This window comes from Ovis canadensis, chromosome 4 (genome assembly GCF_042477335.2).
Source record: "Ovis canadensis isolate MfBH-ARS-UI-01 breed Bighorn chromosome 4, ARS-UI_OviCan_v2, whole genome shotgun sequence".
NCBI classification, from domain to species: domain Eukaryota; kingdom Metazoa; phylum Chordata; class Mammalia; order Artiodactyla; family Bovidae; genus Ovis; species Ovis canadensis.
This window is the reverse complement of record NC_091248.1, coordinates 128787213-128807020: the sequence shown is the minus strand read 5'-3', so window position 1 is coordinate 128807020 and position 19808 is coordinate 128787213. Positions and strand designations below refer to the sequence as shown.

The window sequence follows — 19808 nt, the reverse complement described above, 5'->3', positions numbered from 1 at the left end:
CCAGGCCTGCCAAGCCCAACTCCTGCCCCTTTGCCCCTGTGGTGCAGTCACGCACGAGTGTAGGGAGGCTGGGCCTGGTCTCCAGCAGAGAGAACAGCTGGACGAATGCCTTTAGGACTAACAACCACCCAGAGCCTCATGGTCTACAGGGTGACGTCAAACAAAGCCCATTCTTTCATTTGATCCTCACAAGGGAAGTAGCTGCGGCTGACCCCACCGTCCCCTGGCCAAGGCTTGCTACAAGGGAGCCCACGCCATCTGGCATGCCACCTCCGGGGTGTCCTCCAAGATAAGCGTCCCCAATCCTGTACCTGTACCCCTTCCCCTCACAGCCTTAGAACTTTGAGACAATGGGACAGAACTCTTAAAACTGGGCTATTCTGGCTTTGTGGAGCGGCATCTGGGTGGAACCACAGACATTCTGTGGATTCCAGGACCAGCTCACAAAGGGCAGAGCGGAGTTGGGCACCATGTCCGAGGCGTGAGTGAAGGAGGGGAGAACAAAGGGCATGGCGTCTCCCTGGTCCTTGGGCCGGGCCGCTGGGGACGGGCTGGTGGGAGAGGGGCTTCTGAGGGCTGGCCCCACCTGGACCCTGGACACACACAGCCACCCTGGCCGCTCCTGCCTGTGCTCAGGTTTCCCTCAGGCTATTGATTCCAGAACAGTCCCTCCACACAGTACCTTTCTCTACAGCTCGCCCTCACCCCCGCTGCCAGCCCACCATCCTAGACCATTGGAGGTGTCCCTCCAGCCTGGAGGGACCAGCCACAGGCTCTGAGAGGCCCCTCCCTTGGCAGGTGCCCATTCGTCACCCTCCTTGTTCCTCCCTCAGTGGGCTCCAGCCCCAGGGGCCCCAGTCCCTCGGCTTCTCTAAGCCTCAGGGGGTCTCCCTGGGGCCACCATCTCAGCTTCCTGAAGTCCTCTCCCTTCCTGGAACTCCACCTCCGGGCCATGAATCTCCTTAGCATCACATCTCTGGGACCTTGAGTTCAGGTCTTCAGGCGCCTCAGGGGAGCTCCCCTGACCCCACCCCTCCCTTGCTCTTCTCAGGCTCAGGGCATCCCCTCCTCAGCCCCCTTCCCCACTCCTCTGAGGCTCAGGGCGCCCCCTGCCGCCCCCTCCTCCCAGAGCTTACCAGCGCCTCTGGGACTCCTCCCACCTGATCTTGGAAGAGCTGCTGGACCAGGAGCCGCTGCTGGGGGAAGCCGTTTCGGAGCGCGAGCGGCAGTCCTTCCAGTACCGGCTCTCCTCGCTCTATCTGTACTACTTGGGGCTGCTGCGCCGCTTCGACACCCTCTACGACCAGATGGTGCAGCCGCAGAAGCGGCGGCTGCTGCGGCGGCTGCTGGACAGCGTGGCCTGCCGCGTGCTGGAGCTCAAAGACGATCTGGTTCGCGCCGACCTGTGTGAGACCCACTGCCTGGACCAAGTGCTGCAGGACTTAAAGCTCACCCCGGTGCGCGGGCTGCTCAAGCACCGCACCCACCCCAGCTCGGGGGCGGGGAGCTGGGGGGTGGCTAGCCTTGATCTCCCCCTCCTTGTGGAAGCAAACCAAGCCCCAGCCCCAGCTTGGAGTAGGGGTGGCCTTGACTTTCCTCGGACACCCCAGGCCCTGGAACGTCATCTGCAAGGGAAGGCAGGCAGGGCAGATAGGACGATGGGGTTTGGAAAGTTCACGCACCTTAGGAGGTGCGACTTCCCTGGTCGTCCAGCGGTTGAGTCTGCCTGCCAATGCAAGGGACGCGGGTTCAATCCCTGCTCTGGGAAGATCCCACACGCCATGTGGCAGCTGAGCCCGTGAGCCACAACGACTGAGCCTAGAGCCTGAGCTCCCCAAGAGAAGGCACCACAATGAGAAGCCTGTGCACCCCCAACTAGAGAGTAACCCCCACTTGCAGCATCTAGAGAAAGCCTGTGTGCAGCAACAAAGCCCTAGCACAGCCAAAAATAAATAAATAAATCTTAAAAAAAAAAAAAGTTAAGGGTGGCTGGGGAGTCAGGCTGGAAGTTCTGTTTGGCCAGGAGGATCCACGAACCCCATTGCAGGGAATTGCTGGAAAGGGTCCCCTGGAGGCTTGTTCCTCAAAGCGTGGTTCGCGGACCAGCAGCGTCAGCATCACGGAGGAGCTTGTTAGAGATGCAGAATCTCTGGCTGCACCCCAGACCCACTACTCTGCCTCTGCATTTTCACAAGACCCTCAGTGGATGTCTGTGCATCAGCAAGTCCCAGAGCATAGCGCTTCTGCACTGGCCTCCAGCCCGTCCCAAGGTCAGGGTTCCCTGTTCCACGTCTAAGGAGGACTCAAAGTTTCCCCAACTAGCTGCCTGAGACCCATCTGTGGACTTGAAAAAACAGACATTCTCCAGGCCCTGCCATTCTGATGTGGTTGCCCGGGGAGGGCCTAGGAGCCTCCATTTTAAGAGCTTGGGTCCCAGTTGACTCATATGTACAGCTAGGACTGGGACCACTGCCCATTACCTACCATGACCCTTCAGAATTCAACTCTGGGCACATGACAAGGTCAAAGGAAGAGGGGAATGACTCTTGGGGCGATCTGCCCAAAATCTGTACATTTCCCACCCCGCAGCCCTAGGATGGAGGAAGCCAGCCCCAGGGGTGTGTATGCAGCTGAAAGCTGTAATGGGTTGGACAGAGGGTCTGGAGGTTTATTCCCAACTCTCCTTCTCCTGTGTTGCCCCAAAGGCAGACCTGGAGGTTCCGATTCCCAAGTATTTTGAGCTGGAGCGGTCCAGCACCCTGAAGGAGCGGGAACACGTGCTGACGGAGCTGCTGTCCAGACTGAAGCCAGAGATCTCAGAGGGGGTGAGTCAGGGAAGACACCCCCTGCCCTGGAACAGAGCTCCCTGCTTCAGGACGTGGAGGTCCTGTTCTGCCCTTCACCACCTCAGAGAGCGCTCTGGGTAGTCCTGGCCCCCTCACTGCTGCGCTATGCTCCTCATAACCTTCCCACACCAAGGCAGAGACACACGACTTGGGCACCTCACTGCCCTGGGACATGCCCCCAGCATGTCTTGAGGGGACTGATCTCCCAACTGGAGATGGCAACCCTCCCTCGTTTCCTCCTCCTTTGCTCCTGCTGCGGCCAGAGCTTTCCAATATTAAGCCGGACTGAGGCCATAATGCTACTGCAAAAGGCCGAGCGGGCCAGGCAAGGCAGGCTCCGGGCCATCTTCATGCGGGAGATTCGGAAAGAGGAGGAGCGAGACCGGAAGATTTGGGAGGAAGGTCGGTTCAAGTTCAGTCAGGATGAAGCAGCCATCACCATACAGAAGGTAAAACCCCCCACCCCCCAACACCAGGCATCCTGGAGGAAAGTCACCTCCTCCAGGAAGCCTGCCTGGCTCAGCAATTGAAGACAGAAATACAAGCAGTTGGATTCTGCTGCCCCACAACTAGATGTTAAGCTAGGGAACTTCATCGGTAATAAATATGTATCTTATGTATTATTTGTTCTCCATCTTCCCCAAAAGACTTGAAGTGGGACACCATAAAAGCCCCCCAAACAGAAGGATCATTAAAATCAAAGGAGAAAGGGAATTCTCTGGCAGTCCGGGGGTGAGGGTGCCTCATTCTCACTGCCAAGGACCTGAGTTCAATCCCTGTTCAGGGAACTAAAATTCCACAAGCCACATGGTGTAGCCAAAAATTTTAAAAATAACAATAATAAATAAAAATTTTAAATTAGAGGAGAAAGATCCGTAATACAGCAGCAGAACAGAGTAGACGATCATCCCCAAAACTTGTAAGACGGTGAAAAACGAGTCACAAAACCTCTTCCGGCCTGCTACATCCTTCTGCTTTTCTGTCTGTCCATTTTATGAATTTTTGAGAGTTTGATGTTGAAAGTGAGTGAAATGAAGTTGCTCAGTTGTGTCCGACTCTTTGCAACCCCATGGACTGTAGCCCACCAGGCCTCTGTCCATGGAATCTTTCAGGCAAGGATACTGGAGTGGGTTGCCATTTCCTTCTCCAGGGATGTTCCCAACTCAGGGATCGAACTTGGGTCTCCTGCACTGCAGGCAGACACTTTACTGTCTGAGCCACCAGGGAAGCTCCAGCTAAAAATATTAGTTTATCTACTGAAAAAAAAATAGTTGTAATATGTAGTGGAACCGTATGTAATGCTTCTGTATTTCCCAAGTCTCCTGTAAACGTTATCATTCTGTCATAACTGAAAAAATAAAAAAGAAAGGCAAAGAAATGAGTCGCTGAATTGTAGCCTGAGCCTCCAGGTAGCTGAGGCAAAAGGAAGCATGATGAAGGATATGGAGTCTGAGAACTGATGACTCCAGGTGTCTTCGGGGTCTGGGCCCCCTGAGGTCACCCTTTCATCACAGCCCCTCCCACCTCACTACAGAACACCCAGCTCCATCTCTAGATCCCCCCTGTGCCGGCCCGCTGTCCTAGCGGGCATGCCTCTCCTGTCTCCTGGCAGCCCTGCGGATCTCCCCCCAGGTGCGCTAAGCCGACTCACAGAGGGGCAGTGGTTACCAGCTTGATAAGATGGGAGGCACCCTAGAGAACGCCAGGGCAGGAAGGCCCAGGACTGCTGAGCTGGGGCTTCTGGAGCTTTCTCTTCTAAGTCAAGCTCCTCTCCCATCTTCTATCAAGTCTCAGAGCCTCCAAAACTTCTGTTTCCCAGCCCAATACAGGAGACTTAGGACTTCCCCAAAATCCAGAGCAAACCAGCCAACTAACAGACAGCAGCCTTGAGAACAGATGTCCTCTCCAACCGAGACAGATTTTCAGATTGCAAATCAGGGGACTTGGGCTGGGGTGCTGTGCATCCTGCACCCAGGTCTGGCTGCCCCATGGGTGAACAGGGGGTCCTCACCCTAGGGCTCGCTAAAACAAGCCTTTGGAGAAGGAGGGTCAGCCCCAAAGCTGGAGCATCCTCCCTCAACCCGAAAGTCAAAGCTCGTCCTTTCGTCCCTGTCTCCAGACCTCAAGGGTATGGCAACACTGCGTCCCAGGTCCCGGGTTCCCCACTCATCAGAGGGGGAGAGTGTGTGAGGCCCTTAGTTATCAGGGGTCTTTCCTGTGCTTGTCATGGGAGCAGGAGGACGAAGCCTGGCCAGGAGCCTGGACAGAGCCTGCCCACTGAGGCTCTGTCCCAGACTGCCGAGTGAGGCACTGGCCCTGCCTCCCTCTATTCTCCCCAGGGCACCGGGTTGTCCACAGGCCCAAGAGTAGCCGGGAGAGGAGCCCTGGGTGAGGAGTCAGGAAACCGGGCCTTGGTCTCGGCTCTGCGCCGAACGGCCCTGGGACCTGGGAGAGGCCATGTCCCATCTCTGGCCTCAGTTTCCTTGTAACATGTAGGGATTAATTAGGGGAGCTGCATGGTCTCAACAGCACCCAGGTCTATGGGCCTGGGTGGAAGCAAGCATTTACTCCAGATGCTGCAAGTATGCTGAGAAGTGAGAGCAGGGAGGGCTTCTCAGAGGAGGTGGAATCTGAGCTCTGATTTGTGCCTCAAAAGATACAGCAGGTTAGGGACTTCCCTAGTGGTCTGTTGGCAAAGACTCTGCACTCCCAGTGCAAGAGGCCCAGGTTCGATCCTTGGTTGGGGAACTAGATCCCACATGCTGCAACTAAGAGTTCACCTGCCGCAACTAAGAACAGAAATATTTTTAAAGGCAGGTTAGAAGGTGGAGATGAGACAGAGGGAATTCCTGGCGGGCTCCGAGAGTGCCGGAGGTCTGGGTGCAGACCGGCCCCACCCTGACTGGGCTATCTCTGCTCAAGGGTCAGTGGCCAGTGAGCTGAATCCTAGAGGTGCCCTCCCCAGAGCTCTGCCCACTACCCTGCATCCCAGCAGAAAGGCAGTGTGAGGAGTGTCCGGGCCCATGTGTCCCCCAGGTGTGGAAGGGTTACCTGCAGAGGAAACGCACTCAGCAGGACCGGCGAACCGAGATGGAGTTCATCGGCATGGTGAGCATCCTGCCCCCAGCCCTGTGCACACCTCCCTCCACTGAGGACTGGGGGAGGAGGGTCTGGGGACCCTGGTGGAAGGTCACCACAAAGCCACTGCCAAGCCACGTCCCTTCCTGCTCCCCCCCCACCAGAGCCCTTTGGAGGGAAGTCATACATGGGGTGGGGTGAGGGACGGTGGCTCAGAGCATCCTGTCCCCTGGCCCACGATGGAGCTGGCAGGAGAGGCTGCAGGGAGTGGGCCCCGCAGTGGCACAAGGCCAGTTCCCAGGGCCAGTGGGTTTCCTGCAGCCTCTGGGAGAAGCATGTGGGGGGCCCAGTTGCGATGAGGACACACCCCCTTCACCCTAGAGCCTTTCGCGGGGGCACAGGCTCCCCACTCGCTCTGAGATCCCCAACTCCCTCCTCTCCTCTGCCCTGCAGGCAGAATGGCTAAGTATGAGCTAGGTGACTGGGGCATGAATGTGCCCATGGAGGGTGGGGGCGGGGAGCATGGGCGGCCAGGGGTGAGGGTGCAGGCGGGGAAGACAGACCTGAGTCCTGTACTCTGTGGTGATCGGCCCCCAGCTGGGCTCTGCCGACTTAGGAGAGGAAGCCATCACAGGGGTGAGGTTCTGCGATCCCTGGGAGGGTGCTGGGCCCTGGGCAGAGCCACAAAAGCCTGGCCTATAAGGGGAGATTGAAGGAGGGGCTGGGAGGGGGTGCTGGGGTTGGGGACAGAAGGGCTGGGATGGCTGCTCCAAGGAGGCTGGGGGCTTCAGAAGGAGGGAAGGACCGGGTGGCCCACGTGGGGGCGGAGGTCGGAGCTCGCTGAAGACCGGGGCAGCCGGACCCCAGGAGGCCAGGGCTGGGTCGTGGCTTGGTGGGGTGGGGGGGCAGGGGGCCATGGCACGACTGGTGGGTGAGGAATGAGCCCGGCCGCCTGGGCCCATCAACAGTGTGAGCTCAGCGTTTTCAGTAATTGTCTCTGCGCAGAGTGATATTTAAAATACATTTGGGAGCCAATGAGGCGGGAAAGTGGCTGCGGAGCGGCTGCCAACACGGGCGCTGGGCGTGGGGGTGGGGCTGGGGCTGGGGCTGGAGGCTGGGGTGGGGGGCGCGGGTGCTAGGGGAGCAGGCGGGGGTGGGGGGCCAGCCCGGATGCATCTAGCAAACTCATTATCAGAGTAATTTACACAGACGAGTTTCAGGCTGCAAACACAATTTCTTCTGATGCAGGCAAGCCCTGCTGTTCCGCGTGGGTGTGTGCGCACACGGGGCTCTGTGCGGGGATGGGGAGTGCTGGGGCACCCCACTCCCACCCCTGAGCCCCTCGCCTCCCCGTCCACGTCCCCAGCTCCCCTCAGCCAGCCCGGCAGGGCCCGTGGGCACCCGGTCCCAGGCCAGCCTCGGGACAGATGTGCGCAGGCTCCGCCAGGCCGAGAAGGAGGAGGAGTTCCAGCTGGCCGTGGTGAAGACCCGCGACCACCTCAGGGAGGTGGAGGGGCCCGACACGAAGGAGAAGATGAAGGAGCAGATCCGACAGTGGTTCATCGAGTGCCAGTCAGTGCCCCCGGCCTCCGCGGACGGCCCCTCCCCCGCCGTGAACCCCCCTCTTGCCTTTCTCAGCCCACCCCGGCTTACCCCCCAACCCCTGACACGCTGCTGACACACTGGGTGTAACTCGGGGCCCCCAGCCTGCGGGAACAGCACCACGCGTGACTTCCTGCTTCCCCAGATGGCAGAGAAAACGCCAGAATAAGACGGGAAAGTGTCCAGGGACACCCCCTCACTGGTCTCCCTACTCTGTTCTGTAACGATCCACTCCCTCCCCCTCTCCCTGTCTGCCTTGTCCTTTGTCTTTCTCCATCGTCCATCCATCCATCCAGCCAGCCAGCCACCCATCCGTCCACCCCTCTGTCCATCCACCCATCTGTCCATCCACCCACCCATCTGTCCACCCATCCATCATCCATTTATCCTTCTGTTCCTCCACCCATCTGTACATCCATCCACCCACCCATCCACCCAACCATCCATCCGTCCACCCCTCTGTCCATCCACCCATCTGTCCATCCACCCACCCATCTGTCCACCCATCCATCATCCATTTATCCTTCTGTTCCTCCGCCCATCTGTCCATCCATCCATGCATCCATCCACCCATCCACTTTTCCGTCCACTCATCTATCCACCCATTCTTCCATCCATCCATCTCTCTGACCATCTTATGTCCATTTAGTGCCCTCACCGGCCGATTCCCTGATTATCCAGACGAGTCTTTAGGTGGATCCTCCCTGATCTTTGCAGACAAGACTCCAGAACAGGTACCCCAGGGGTGGGAATAGAGGCATTTCTGTGTTAGGTGGAATCTGAGGTTAGAGAGAGTAACCTGAGTGTCAGCTGAGGGTGGCAGGGGCTGGGGGAGAGGATGCAGATATGTTGGAGGAAGGGGTCCCCAGAAGGAGCTGGAGAAGGCCCCCTGGGTCAGAGAGAGGTGACGTGTGTGATGAGAGCACTGTGACTCCATCTCCCCACTTCCATGGAGACCCCCGGGGAGAGCAGCAGCTCTGGGCAAGCACCCACCCACTCAGTTGAGCCCCTTTCTTCCTGGACCCTCGATGCCTGGGTCGCACCAGTGACGCGAGGCCTTGGGAATCCTGGGTCCACCCCTAGCTCAGGCCCTGGGATTCTCTGGCTCATATCAACCCCCTTGGTCTTCTCCAAAGCATCTTCCTGTGCCTGTCACAGGTGAGGATGGAACTGGAGGTGCAAGTCCAGGAGAACAAAAAGAAGGAGCAAGAGAAAAGTAAGGAGAAAGAAAAGGAGGAAAAAGAGAAAAAGAAGAAGGGAGAAAAGACCAAGAAGGGAGTAAGGCACCGCCTGGAGCCACGGACCAAGGGGGCAGGGGCACGGAGTCTCAGAGAGTGCCTGGCGGGAGGCAGGTCTGGGAGCATCAGGCCCAGATGCGCGGAGGTGATGCGTGGAGGTGAGGGCTCTGAGTGGAGGATGTCTCTGTTCCAGGAAGCAGACACGATGCTTAGAGCACTGCCTTCCAAATCCATCCCTGCAATTAACGCTGGCCACAAGGAGTACATGAGTGAGAGCAGAGGGGCGGTCAGGCCTGTGGGGTCTTGGGGTGACCTTGGTCCCTGGGAGAGTGGGCCTGTGCCACGTGTAGGGGGCATGGGGACATGGGGGTGATGGCCGAAGGGAGAAAGCCGAAGAGGAGAGGGGCATGAGGTGTGCTCCGTGGGCTGTGGGTCTGAATCCTGTGGCCACAGACCTTGGGATCAGGCCTGGATCTGCAGTCTGGCTGGAAGTGCCAGGCAGCTCAGTGAGAGGAGAGCTGGGCCAGCGTGCATGCGTGCACCTGTGAGCTTCTGTGTGCACATGAGCTTGAGTGTGTGTGTATATCTGGATCCTGGACATACGCCCCTGCACCAGCAGATCTATGGAAGAACCGGTTTGACAGCCTCTTTCCCAGCCAGAGTTTTGACTCTGAGACCCTCAAGATGGAAGAGAGGAAAGAGGTGGAACAGGAGATCCGGATACAGGTGAGCATCCCTGCAGGGCCTCCAAGGATCAGACTCCATCCTTGCTGCCCACCAGCCCCCGGCCTGCCAGCCTCTGCAGCACCCTGCCTCTAGGCACTGCCTGCCTGGTGTAGTCCCGTTCCCATCTGGGGGCATCTTGGTCCCCGGGGTCCTCTGACACAGCCCTGAGGGTGGGGGACACGAGGGGCTCTATGCTGGGGACATACCCACTGTCCTCTGCCCACCCTGTGCTGCCCACCTTGGGAGCATTGGATCACACAATCTTTCCAACAACATGTGAGGCAGGCGCCTTAATTTTCTTGACATCACATGTGAGGAACCTGAGGCTGAGAGGTCACGAAATTGCTCAAGGTCACGCAGACTATTTAATTTATTTGGCAGCATTGGATCTTAGTTGCGGCCCTTGAGACGTTTCGTTGCAGCATGCGGACTCTCTAGTTGTGGGTGGGGGGTCAGTAGTTGTGGGGCACAGCTTAGTTGCTCTGTGGCATGCATGATCTTCATTCTCTGATCGGGCATTGAACCTGAATCCCCTGCATTGCAAGACAGATTCTTAGCCATGGGGCCAGCAGGAAAGTCCCCCATGCAGACTTCAAACAGTGGATCTGGGGTTTGAGCTAAAGGCAAGGGAGAAAACGAGATACCCATTTGAATGCAGAGTTCCAGAGAATAGCAAGGAAAGATAAGAAAACCTTCCTCAGTGAACAATGCAAATAAATACAGGAAAAAAATAGAATGGGAAAGACTAGAGATCTCTTCAAGAAAATTAGAGATACCAAGGGAACATTTCATGCAGAGATGGGCACAATAAAGAATAGAAATGGTATGGATGTAACAGAAGCAGAAGAGATTAAGAAGAGGTGGCAAGAATACACAGAAAAACTATACAAAAAAGATTTTCATGACCCAGATAACCCCGATGGTGTGATCACTCACCTAGAGCCAGACATCCTGGAATGTGAAGTCAAGTGGGCCTTAGGAAGCATCACTACGAACAAAGCTAGTGGAGGTGATGGAATCCCAGTTGAGCTGTTTCAAATCCTGAAAGATGATGCTGTGAAAGTGCTGCACTCAATATGCCAGCCTATTTGGAAAACTCAGCAATGGCCACAGGACTGGAAAAGGTCAGTTTTCATTCAATCCCAAAGAAAGGCAATGCCAAAGAATGCTCAAACTACCACACAATTGTACTCATCTCACACACTAGCAAAGTAGTGCTCAAAATTCTTCAAGCCAAGCCTCAACAGTATGTGAACTATGAACTTCTAGATGTTCAAGCTGGTTTTAGAAAAGGCAGAGGAATCAGAGATCAAATTGCCAATATCTATTTGATCATCAAAAAAGCAAGAGTTCCAGAAAAACATCAATTTCTACTTTATTGACTATGCCAAAGCCTTTGACTGTGTGGATCACAGCAAACTGGAAAATTCTTCAAGAGATGGGAATACCGGACCACCTTACCTGACTCCTGAGAAATCTGTATGCAGGTCAAGATGCAACAGTTGGAACTGGACATGGAAGAACAGACCGGTTTCAAATAGGGAAAGAAGTACGTCAAGGCTGTATATTGTCATGCTGGTTATTTAACTTACATGCAGACTACATCATGAAAAATGTCAGAGTGGATGAAGCACAAGCTGAAATCAAGATTTCTGGGAGAAATATCAATAACCTCAGATATGCAGATGACACCACCCTTATGGCAGAAAGTGAAGAACTAAGAGCTTCTTGATGAAAGTGAAAGAGGAGAGTGAAAAAGTTGGCTTAAAACTCAATGTTCAGAAAACTGAGATAACAGCATCTGGTCCCATCACTTCATGCAAATAATTGGGGAAACAATGGAAACAGTGAGAGACTTTATTTTCTTGGGCTCCAGAATCACTGCAGATGATGACCTAAGCCATGAAATTAGAAGACACTCTTTGGAAGGAAAGTTATGAGCAACCTAGATAGCATATTCAAAAGCAGAAACATTACTTTGCCAACAAAGGTCCATCTAGTCAAGGCTATGGTTTTTCCAGTGGTCATGTATGGATGTGAGAGTTGGACTAAAAGAAAGCTGAGTGCCAAAGAATTGATGCTTTTGAACTGTGGTATTGGAGAAGACTCTTGAGAGTCCCTTGGACTGCAATGAGATCCAGCCAGTCCATCCTAAAGGAGATCAGTCCTGGGTGTTCATTGGAAGGACTGATGCTAAAGCTGAAGCTCCAATACTTTGGCCACCTGATGTGAAGGACTGACTCATTGGAAAAACCCTTGATGCTAGGGAAGATTGAAAGTGGGAGGAGAAGGGGATGACAGAGGATGAGATGATTGGATGGCATCACTGACTTGAAGGACATGAGTTTGAGTAAGCTCTGGGAGCTGGTGATGGACAGGGAGGTGCTGGGGTCCAGCCCCGGTGGATCCAGGGTAATTCTAAGCGGGGATGGTGTGGCGAGAGAGATATATAGATTTAGAGAGAGATAAGGAAAGAGTTTGCAGTTAAGAAAATAGAGGAGAGAAAGAGGCTGCATTCCTTGGTTTACATAGAAAGCCAATAAAGCCTCAGACAAGAGACTTACACTGTCTATATAAGGCCACAGGCGCCCACTTGAATAGCAGAGGGTGCCCTGCCTTGGGCTCCCTCTCACGTGGGTCTTAGAAGCCCAGACAAATAAGTAGACACGATGAGCCTCTATGCTCCAGAGGGGAATCAGCCAGAAAATAGAGTAAGAAAGAAAAGAAGACACGGGGGAAGCCAGATTTCCGAGAAACTGGTTCATCCTTTATTTTCCAGGAAAGCTTTTATACTTTTTTTTTTTTTTTAATATAGAGATCAATGGATAATACAAAATCATGCAAGGTCAGCAGCCCTGACCTTTATCGAGACCAGGCTTTCTCTCTGCATACCTAGCTGTATACACAGGTCTTAGGTGATTTACATCATCTTCTGGCCAGGAGGCCTATTAGCATTTTATGGCCCTTTTCTGATAAGGGTCTGTCAACCAGAAAACTTATTTGCCCTAAAAGTGTTGTTCTTACTAAAGTCAGGTGCCACTCTCAGAAAGCACTAATTAAGGCTACATTCTTACATAGCAAGGACACAACAATTTATAACAAGGAAAGAGGAGTACTGTGATTTATAACAAAGAGAAAATTCATTAACTCAAAAGTCTAGTATTGCTAACATCAAAACTACTATATTCCTATTTCTGCATCCCAATTACATTGATTAATATCCTCCAGGGGCCTAAAAGATAAAGGATATGGAGGCCTGGTGGCAGTCATTAACACAACAATGAAAACCTTTCACCAATATAATTCTTAGCTCTTTGAAAAAGGCTCTGTATCTTTAAAATGTTTTAAGCTTCGTGCCTCTTGCTGTTGGGGGGCTATAAACAATCACATGCGTAGTTGTGAAAGTCTGGGTAAACCTGTCAGGAAAGTTAGAGAGCCATCAGAGGGGTTTGAGCTGAGACACTCCTTTTGTATGCAGGAGACTGTTAACTGGAGCTCTAAGTTAACTTTTTCCAGAGAAAGGTGGTGGGGGATAGCCCCCTGTTAATGTCAGAAGAATAGGTGGAAACATAATGCAGTAAGGTAGGCAGACTCTGGTTTTGGGGGTAGATGCTCGAGAATCTCCAAGGGGACCCCTGAGGCTTGATCCCGCCTTTGCGTATGTCAAGCCTCCTTCCTCATGACCTTTGCCATGGGCGGGATTCCTCACACAGCTCCCGGCAGGAAGGCTTGGTGTGCTGCAGTCCATAGGGCCACAAAGAATTGGACATAACTGAACTGAACTGAACTGAACTGGGGCTTGAACTGAAAGCTGACTGGCTCCATCCTCAGAGCTTCTGCCCACATGAATGCCAGGCTCAAGCATGAGCAAGATATGGATCAGGGTTGGGACATTCCGAAAGAACCCTCCACCCCCACCAGCTGCCATCACTGGGCTGGGCTGGATCTTCCCTGAGGGCCCCCTGACCCCGACTTCATCCTCAGCCTCCTACCTGTCCTCCCCAAGCCCTGGTCACCCCATCACACCCCCTGCCGGCCCCCAGGTGGATGATCTGATGCGTCAGGAGCTGAAGAACCTGAGGTTGGCCGTGGACAGGGAGGAGACGAGACCTGCGAAGCCTCCAAAGGCAAGACGAGGGGCTTGGGCTGGAACAAGGCAGGGCACTCGGGCGGGGGAGGCAAGGAAGAGAAGACCACTGCCTGTGTTTGCTTTCTACCAGAAGAAGGCAGGCAAGAAACCCGGGAAGAAGAAGAAGGAAAAAGACCTGACCCCAGACAGGTAGCAGAGCCCGCACTTTCCTGGGGGTGGTGGAGTGAGCCCTCGTCCAGGACAGATCAGACTTCAGGGCCTGGTTCTGTAGCTGTGTGACCTGGGGGAAGTCACTTAACCTCTCTGAGCCCCCGTCCTCAGTAACCCGAGTCCCTGCCCCACCAAACTCACGGGAGAGCAGTGAGGATGAACTCAAGCACAAGAAAGTGCTTTGAAAGTGGAGATTCAGGATGAGCTGTGAGTGGGGCATTGTTCCAAACGCTCCCTGCTTCCTGTGTCTCCTTCCTTCCCCACTCCCCCACCACCCTTGGGCATCCCACTCTGGGGCGTCGGGGCCTTGCCAGTGGCCCCTTTCTACTCCTCTGGTGATGTGAGCACACTGGGGCCAGCTGCGTTCCTGGCCAGCCCCACCCCCAGCCTCCCAATAGCGTGTACATCTTCCATGCGGTTTCTAGGAAGGGGCTGTGTGTCACCCACGTTGGGTCTCAGAGGGTGCTGGTCCTTCTCACACACCACTCAAACCCTAGGGCACCCAGCTGGGGCACGCTACCGTCTGGGCCAGTGGGCCAGTGTCGTGCCTTCCGATGCTGTCTGACCACAGGAAGGCAGACAGGGTACCTCTGGCTAGTCCCCCTTGCTCCTGCCTGCAGTGCCCCCACCAATCTGTGTCCCTTTCCTTTTGTCCTGGGCGCCCCCCTGCGCCATCCTCTGCCAGGCCTATGGACTCCCTGTTTGAAGAACTCATCGTGTTAGGCCTTCTAAAGAAGAGCGAGACAGTGCCCTTGAAAGACTATGTTGGTGAGACCTCCCCGCAGCGCCTGCTCCAGGGCTGGACCAAAGAGCGGTTCCCCGGGCCGTGGCCACCTCCGAAGCCAACTGCCAGCCCTGTGTGACCCCTTTCCCTGCGTGCCCTGCCCCAGCAGGTACTGCTCACCAGCTGCGCCCCCCTCCCCACCCCAGGTGACTGCCTCTACCTTGGATCAGCCCTGAACTTGGCAAACAAGCTGCCTATGCCCTCCCTGGCTGACATCAGGCAGAACATGGCCTTGTATGGGATTCTGCGGCTCGGTGAGAGGCCTGGTGGGGAGGCAGGCCCTGGAGTGGTGGGGCTTCGGGGCAGGCGGCTGAGGAGGGTGGATCCATCCACCCTCCTGACAGGCTTTGGATGCATGTCAGGCTCCCCCTGTGCCTTCCTTGGGGCCCCCCAGAGGTCACACTCTGAAGCCAGGCAGGCCCTCAACCTGCTGAGGACCCCACATTTCCAGCCCCTCCCTCAGTCCTGAGCAATCTGCCCTAGTCTGTCCTGTTCCCAGAAGATCAGCCCCCCACTCCCTGAAACACACCAAAGGCTGAATCTTTCTGAAGGGCTTTGTCACATGCCCTTTAATTCCATCCCTTCAAAATCCAGGAATGGAAACAGGTGGGATGGAGAGAAGAAAGGGTACTGGGAGGAGGGAGGCTCTCTTCTGAACCCCGCTCTCTCCCCGCCAGTGTCCCCCTTCCCATGTAGCCCTTCAGAATTAGGCTTGCTAAACCATTAGGCTCCATCCAGGCTGCCTCTCCCGGGGGCATTGCCCAGGCCCTGGGGCAGAAGAGTGCAGCCGTGACCTGACCCTCGTCTTGCCCAGCCTGGGGCCCATGGCCTCCCCTGACTCGACGTCTCCACCCCCGGCCCCCTGCCGGCCCCTGCCCGCCCCCACTCCGTCTTCTCTCTCAGGCTCCCCCGATATACACGCCATGGCTCCCCTCATCCGCTCCATCCTCCTGGTGGGCCCCTCCGGCATGGGCAAGAAGATGCTGGTGAAGGCCGTATGCACGGAGACCGGTGCCAACTTTTTCGACCTGTCGCCGGAGAACCTGCAGGGCAAATACCCCGGCAAGACTGGCGGGCAGATGCTGGTACACGTTGTCTTTAAGGTCTGGGAATCTCCCGACGGCATCTCGAGTTCTCAGACTGAGACAACAGGGCCGGGTGGGCTCGGTGGGGGGGTGGGAGGGTCACCCAGCTGCGGAGTCATTTCAGGAGCTTGTGAGGTCTCCCTACCAGTCAGTCCCTGCTGGGAGTTTGTGGATTCCCAAAGCCCCAGTGATGGGGGAGGTGGGAAGGAAGTGGGAGACAGGGTAGTTTCTTCTTTTGGCAGAGATGAAGCTGAACACATAGCCCCCCGCACCACCACCATCACCCCAGGGAGGGCAGGGACTCTGGTGTGATGGGTGTTGGAAGGGCACAGAGGTGGGGCAGGCAGGATGTGTGAACGAATCCGGCCACTGACCGAGGACGGCCCTGACCCTGGGTTCAACTGGATGGGGAAGGGACCCTTCCCCAAGGACATCTAACCTCGGGCTTCTGTTTTCTGATGCATCCAGGTGGCTCGGTACCTACAGCCCTCTGTGATCTGGATTGGGAATGCGGAGAAGACTTTCTACAAGCGGGTCCCCAAAGAAGAGGAGGAGGTGGGCAGAGCCCGTGGGCAAGGCTGGCAGGCGTGGGTGTGTTCACGTCACTCCAGACCTCACCCGCCACACGGCCTCTGAAGAGTCCTCCTCCTGCCTTACTTCCTTACCCTTAAAGCGGGACCGACAGCCCCTCCCGTCTGCCCCCACCCCCACCACGGTCCTTGTGAGGCTGAGCTTTGTGAATTAGAAGCCAGTACGATGTCCCTGGTCCCCACCCCACCCCTCCCTCCCCACTGTCCCCGGAACAGATGGACCCGAAGCGAATAAAGAAGGACCTCACCAAGGCCCTGCGGCTGCTGAGTCCCGGGGACCGCGTGATACTGATTGGGACCACCGACCGGCCGCAAGTGGCCGAGATGAAGGGCCTTTGCCGAACCTACGAGCGCATCCTCCTCCTGCCTCGGCCCGATTATGCCTCTCGTTATGGTGAGGCCCCTTGCGACCCCGTGGACTGCAGCCCACCAGGTTCCTCTGCCCGTGGGATTCTCCAGGCCAGGATGCTGGAGTGGGTAGCCCTGCCCTCCTGCAGGGGATCTTCCCGACCCAGGTCTTCCCTGGTGGCTCAGATGGTAAAAGAATCTGCCTGCAATGCAAGAGAAGCAGGTTCTATCCCTGGGTTGGGAAGATTCCCCTGGAGAAGGGAATGGCAGCCCACTCCAGTATTCTTGCCTGGAGAATCCCACGGACAGAGGAGCCTGGCAGGCTACAGTCTCCATGGGGTCGCACAGAGTCGGATACGACGGAGTGACTAACACTTTTTCACTTTTTCATGGTGAGGCCAGGGAATGTGGGGTCAGGTCAGAGAAGGGGTCGAAGGACTGCCCTTGCCAAAGCTCCCTGCTTCCCCTATCTGCCCCTGCTCTGAGTCCTGACCTCCACTCCAGGTGCTCTGGAAGGATGGCTAGACCAGCCGCCCTGGGGCCTGGGGCCTGGTGTGCCTCTGTAGACATGGGCAGGCCGCTCAAGTCCTCGGAGTCTCACTTGCCATGTTAAGTGGGGAGGAAGATCCTTACCTCCCCGGGAGGAGGGGCACTGCTGGACACCGGGCAGCCTTCCAGAAGCACAGAGCTCCTCTGTAGACACGGAGGCGCCCACTGCCTCTCTCTGCCCCGTGTCCCCCCACCCTCAACTGCGTGCAGTGCTCTGGAGGCATATGATTGAGGCCCAGGGAGTCCAGGGGACCCAGCACCTGGACATCAGCGCCCTGGCCAAGGTGTCCGACGGCTACACAGCTGGCTGCATCCTCCAAGCCATCCAGGCGGTGCTGACTGAGCGGCGGCTCCTGCAGCTGTCCAAGCGGCCCCTCCTGACCTCAGAGTTCCTGGGGCCCCTGGCGAAGCTGGACCCAGTGTACAGGGAGGAGGAGGAGTCCCTGAAGGTGAGGCTTTGGCAGGGGCAGGGATGGGGGCAGGACCAACAGCAGCGGGGGAGTCAGCCCTCTGAAGCCCCCCCAGGCCGATAGTGTACTTTGGACCCCTCCATCTGCTCCCCACGGAGCTCAGAAGAGAAGGACTCGTGGGCAGGGCCAGCTGGGCACCCGCAGCCACTGACCCCGGGGATGGCCGGGGGAGGACCAGGGGGTGCAGGGCAGGGGAGGAGACCTCTCACCCCTGACCGTGGCCCAGAGTATCCGGTGATGAGCGAGGGAAACCAGGGCTCTGGCAGGAACCCTAGGACCCCAGAGGAGAGCAGAGGACCTGCGCGTGGAAGACGCAGATCCATCTGAAGGGAAGGGCGAGGTCAGCCAGCAAAGCGAAGGGTCTGACCTGTCGCCTTCACCTTTCCTGCAACCCAGGACTGGTACTTCAAGACCCCGCTGGGCAAGAAGAGGATGAAGCTTCTCAAGGACCAGGATGCTGCTGAGGAGGCCAAGCTGGCAAAGGAGAAGAAGAAGAAGTGATGCTGAGGCTGGGGTGTCTGAGATTAGGAGCAGGATGGGTGGGGCCCCATGGGCCAGGAGGGAACTGGGGCGGGGCAGAGGTATAAACGGCCAGACGGCTCGGGGACCTGCTCTCTTTGTCCATGTCCATGCTTCCCACCCCTTGCTCTGTGCCCCTGCCCGGCTCAGCCTTGCTCCACTTCGCAGCCACCCTCTCTCCACCCCCGGCCCTGCCACTCACAAGCCAGCTCTGCTCTGGTTCCCAGACTCCTCTGACCCCGACCTGGTGTCTTCACCTGCTGTCATTTCCCCACCCTGGCTCCCCAGCCCTCCCCCTCCCTGACGTGTCCGTGTGTGCGCGCTTCGTTGTGTCCGACCCTTTGCGACTGCGTGGACTGGAGCCCGCTAGGCTCCTCTATCCACGGGATTCTCCAGGCAAGGATATACTGGAGTGGGTTGCCATTCCCTGCTCCAGGGGCATCTTCCTGACCCAGATATTGAGCCTGCGTCTCTAATGTCTCCTGCGTTGGCAGGCGCGCTCTTCAGTACTAGTGCCATCTGGGAGGTCAGAGGTGTTTAAGGGAGAAAAATAGGAGAAGGAGGAGAAAAAGGTCTACAGTAAGTATAGAAGAAAAAACAAAAGCTGGAGCGTGGGACCAGCGGACCCTGGCTGTAACCTGAGTGGTCTCGCGTGGTCCTTTCCTGTCTCTGGGCCTCACTTGCCTTCTTCAGTGAAGTGAGAAGAGGTTGGATCTCCAAGGTCCCTTCTATTCTAGGATTTATTTCTACAAGAGCGTCTCTAGGGCAGCAGTGGATCGGAGTAGGGGCAAGGGGAGACGGTTCTAGGGGAAAAGGCGGTAGGGAACGGCAGGCCCCCGTAGGCAGGGCGTGGGCTGTGGGCAGACCCATCATCTTCGCTGAGGGGTCTCACCGTTCCTCTGAACACCACCCCTCCCGTTCCCACCTGCCGGAGCTCAGCACTCCTTCCTATGACTCTTGGTGGTGGAGGTGGGGGATGAAAGGGACACAGCCTCCTGCCCTTGGTGGAAGGCCGCCCGCGGGCTTCGAGGGGGACCCTAGGGAGCTCGGGATAACCGTGCCACCGAGCTCTGGGAGCCCCAGGGTGATCGCCAAAAAAACTGTGTAAGGATCATTTGAATAAAGGTCAAAGCGTGTGGCCCGTGTCTTGAAGGCCAAGGGAGAGGAGACAGCTGGACTGGCCCGAGAGGGTCCCGTGCTGGGCAGGGGGCCCCCCGGGGGCTGGTTTCGAGTTTCCTTTCTCCCTTCTCCCCTTTTCATCTCCCCTGGGGAAGTGCTCTCTTTATCCTAAGGTACCCCCAATGGACAGAGTACTTCCTCCTTGATTGCCAGGTAGCGATGGCATGGGAGACCCCCGGGGTCACCCAGAGAGATGGGGGTCAGTGCCAAGCTGGACTGCCTGCGGGCTGAGCCCTCTGTCGCCAGCACAGAGCACCCGTGGTGGGGATTCCTCACAGAGGGGCGGAGTTCTCTGCTGTTTGCTGGAGACCCCTAGCTTGCGTTTGGGAGCGGGAAGGTACGGGGATAGTTGGTGACACTTGGAACGAAGGGTCCCCTCTTGCCCTACCTCTGGGGTCAGAGTCTGGACTTTTGGAGGCGGGCGCCATGAAGTACAGGACAGATGAGAAAGGCTGAGAGATGGCAGCTTGGGATCAACCCCCACCCCAACGCCT

General features: G+C 56.5%; 1 protein-coding gene across 1 annotated transcript; it reads left to right on the top strand.

Moving 5' to 3' along the window:
• Positions 1 to 470: 470 nt before the first annotated feature.
• IQCA1L (IQ motif containing with AAA domain 1 like) lies at positions 471 to 18117 on the top strand. The gene is made up of 19 exons (XM_069588914.1): positions 471 to 481; positions 1130 to 1457; positions 2706 to 2825; positions 3110 to 3295; positions 5883 to 5954; positions 7291 to 7496; positions 8176 to 8260; positions 8685 to 8804; positions 8958 to 9033; positions 9384 to 9490; positions 13534 to 13617; positions 13711 to 13769; positions 14476 to 14558; positions 14721 to 14828; positions 15478 to 15677; positions 16128 to 16214; positions 16466 to 16643; positions 17357 to 17595; positions 18013 to 18117. The coding sequence occupies exons 1-19, from the start codon at positions 471 to 473 to the stop codon at positions 18115 to 18117; spliced, it is 2454 nt and encodes an 817-aa protein (XP_069445015.1).
• The last annotated feature ends 1691 nt before the right edge of the window (positions 18118 to 19808 follow it).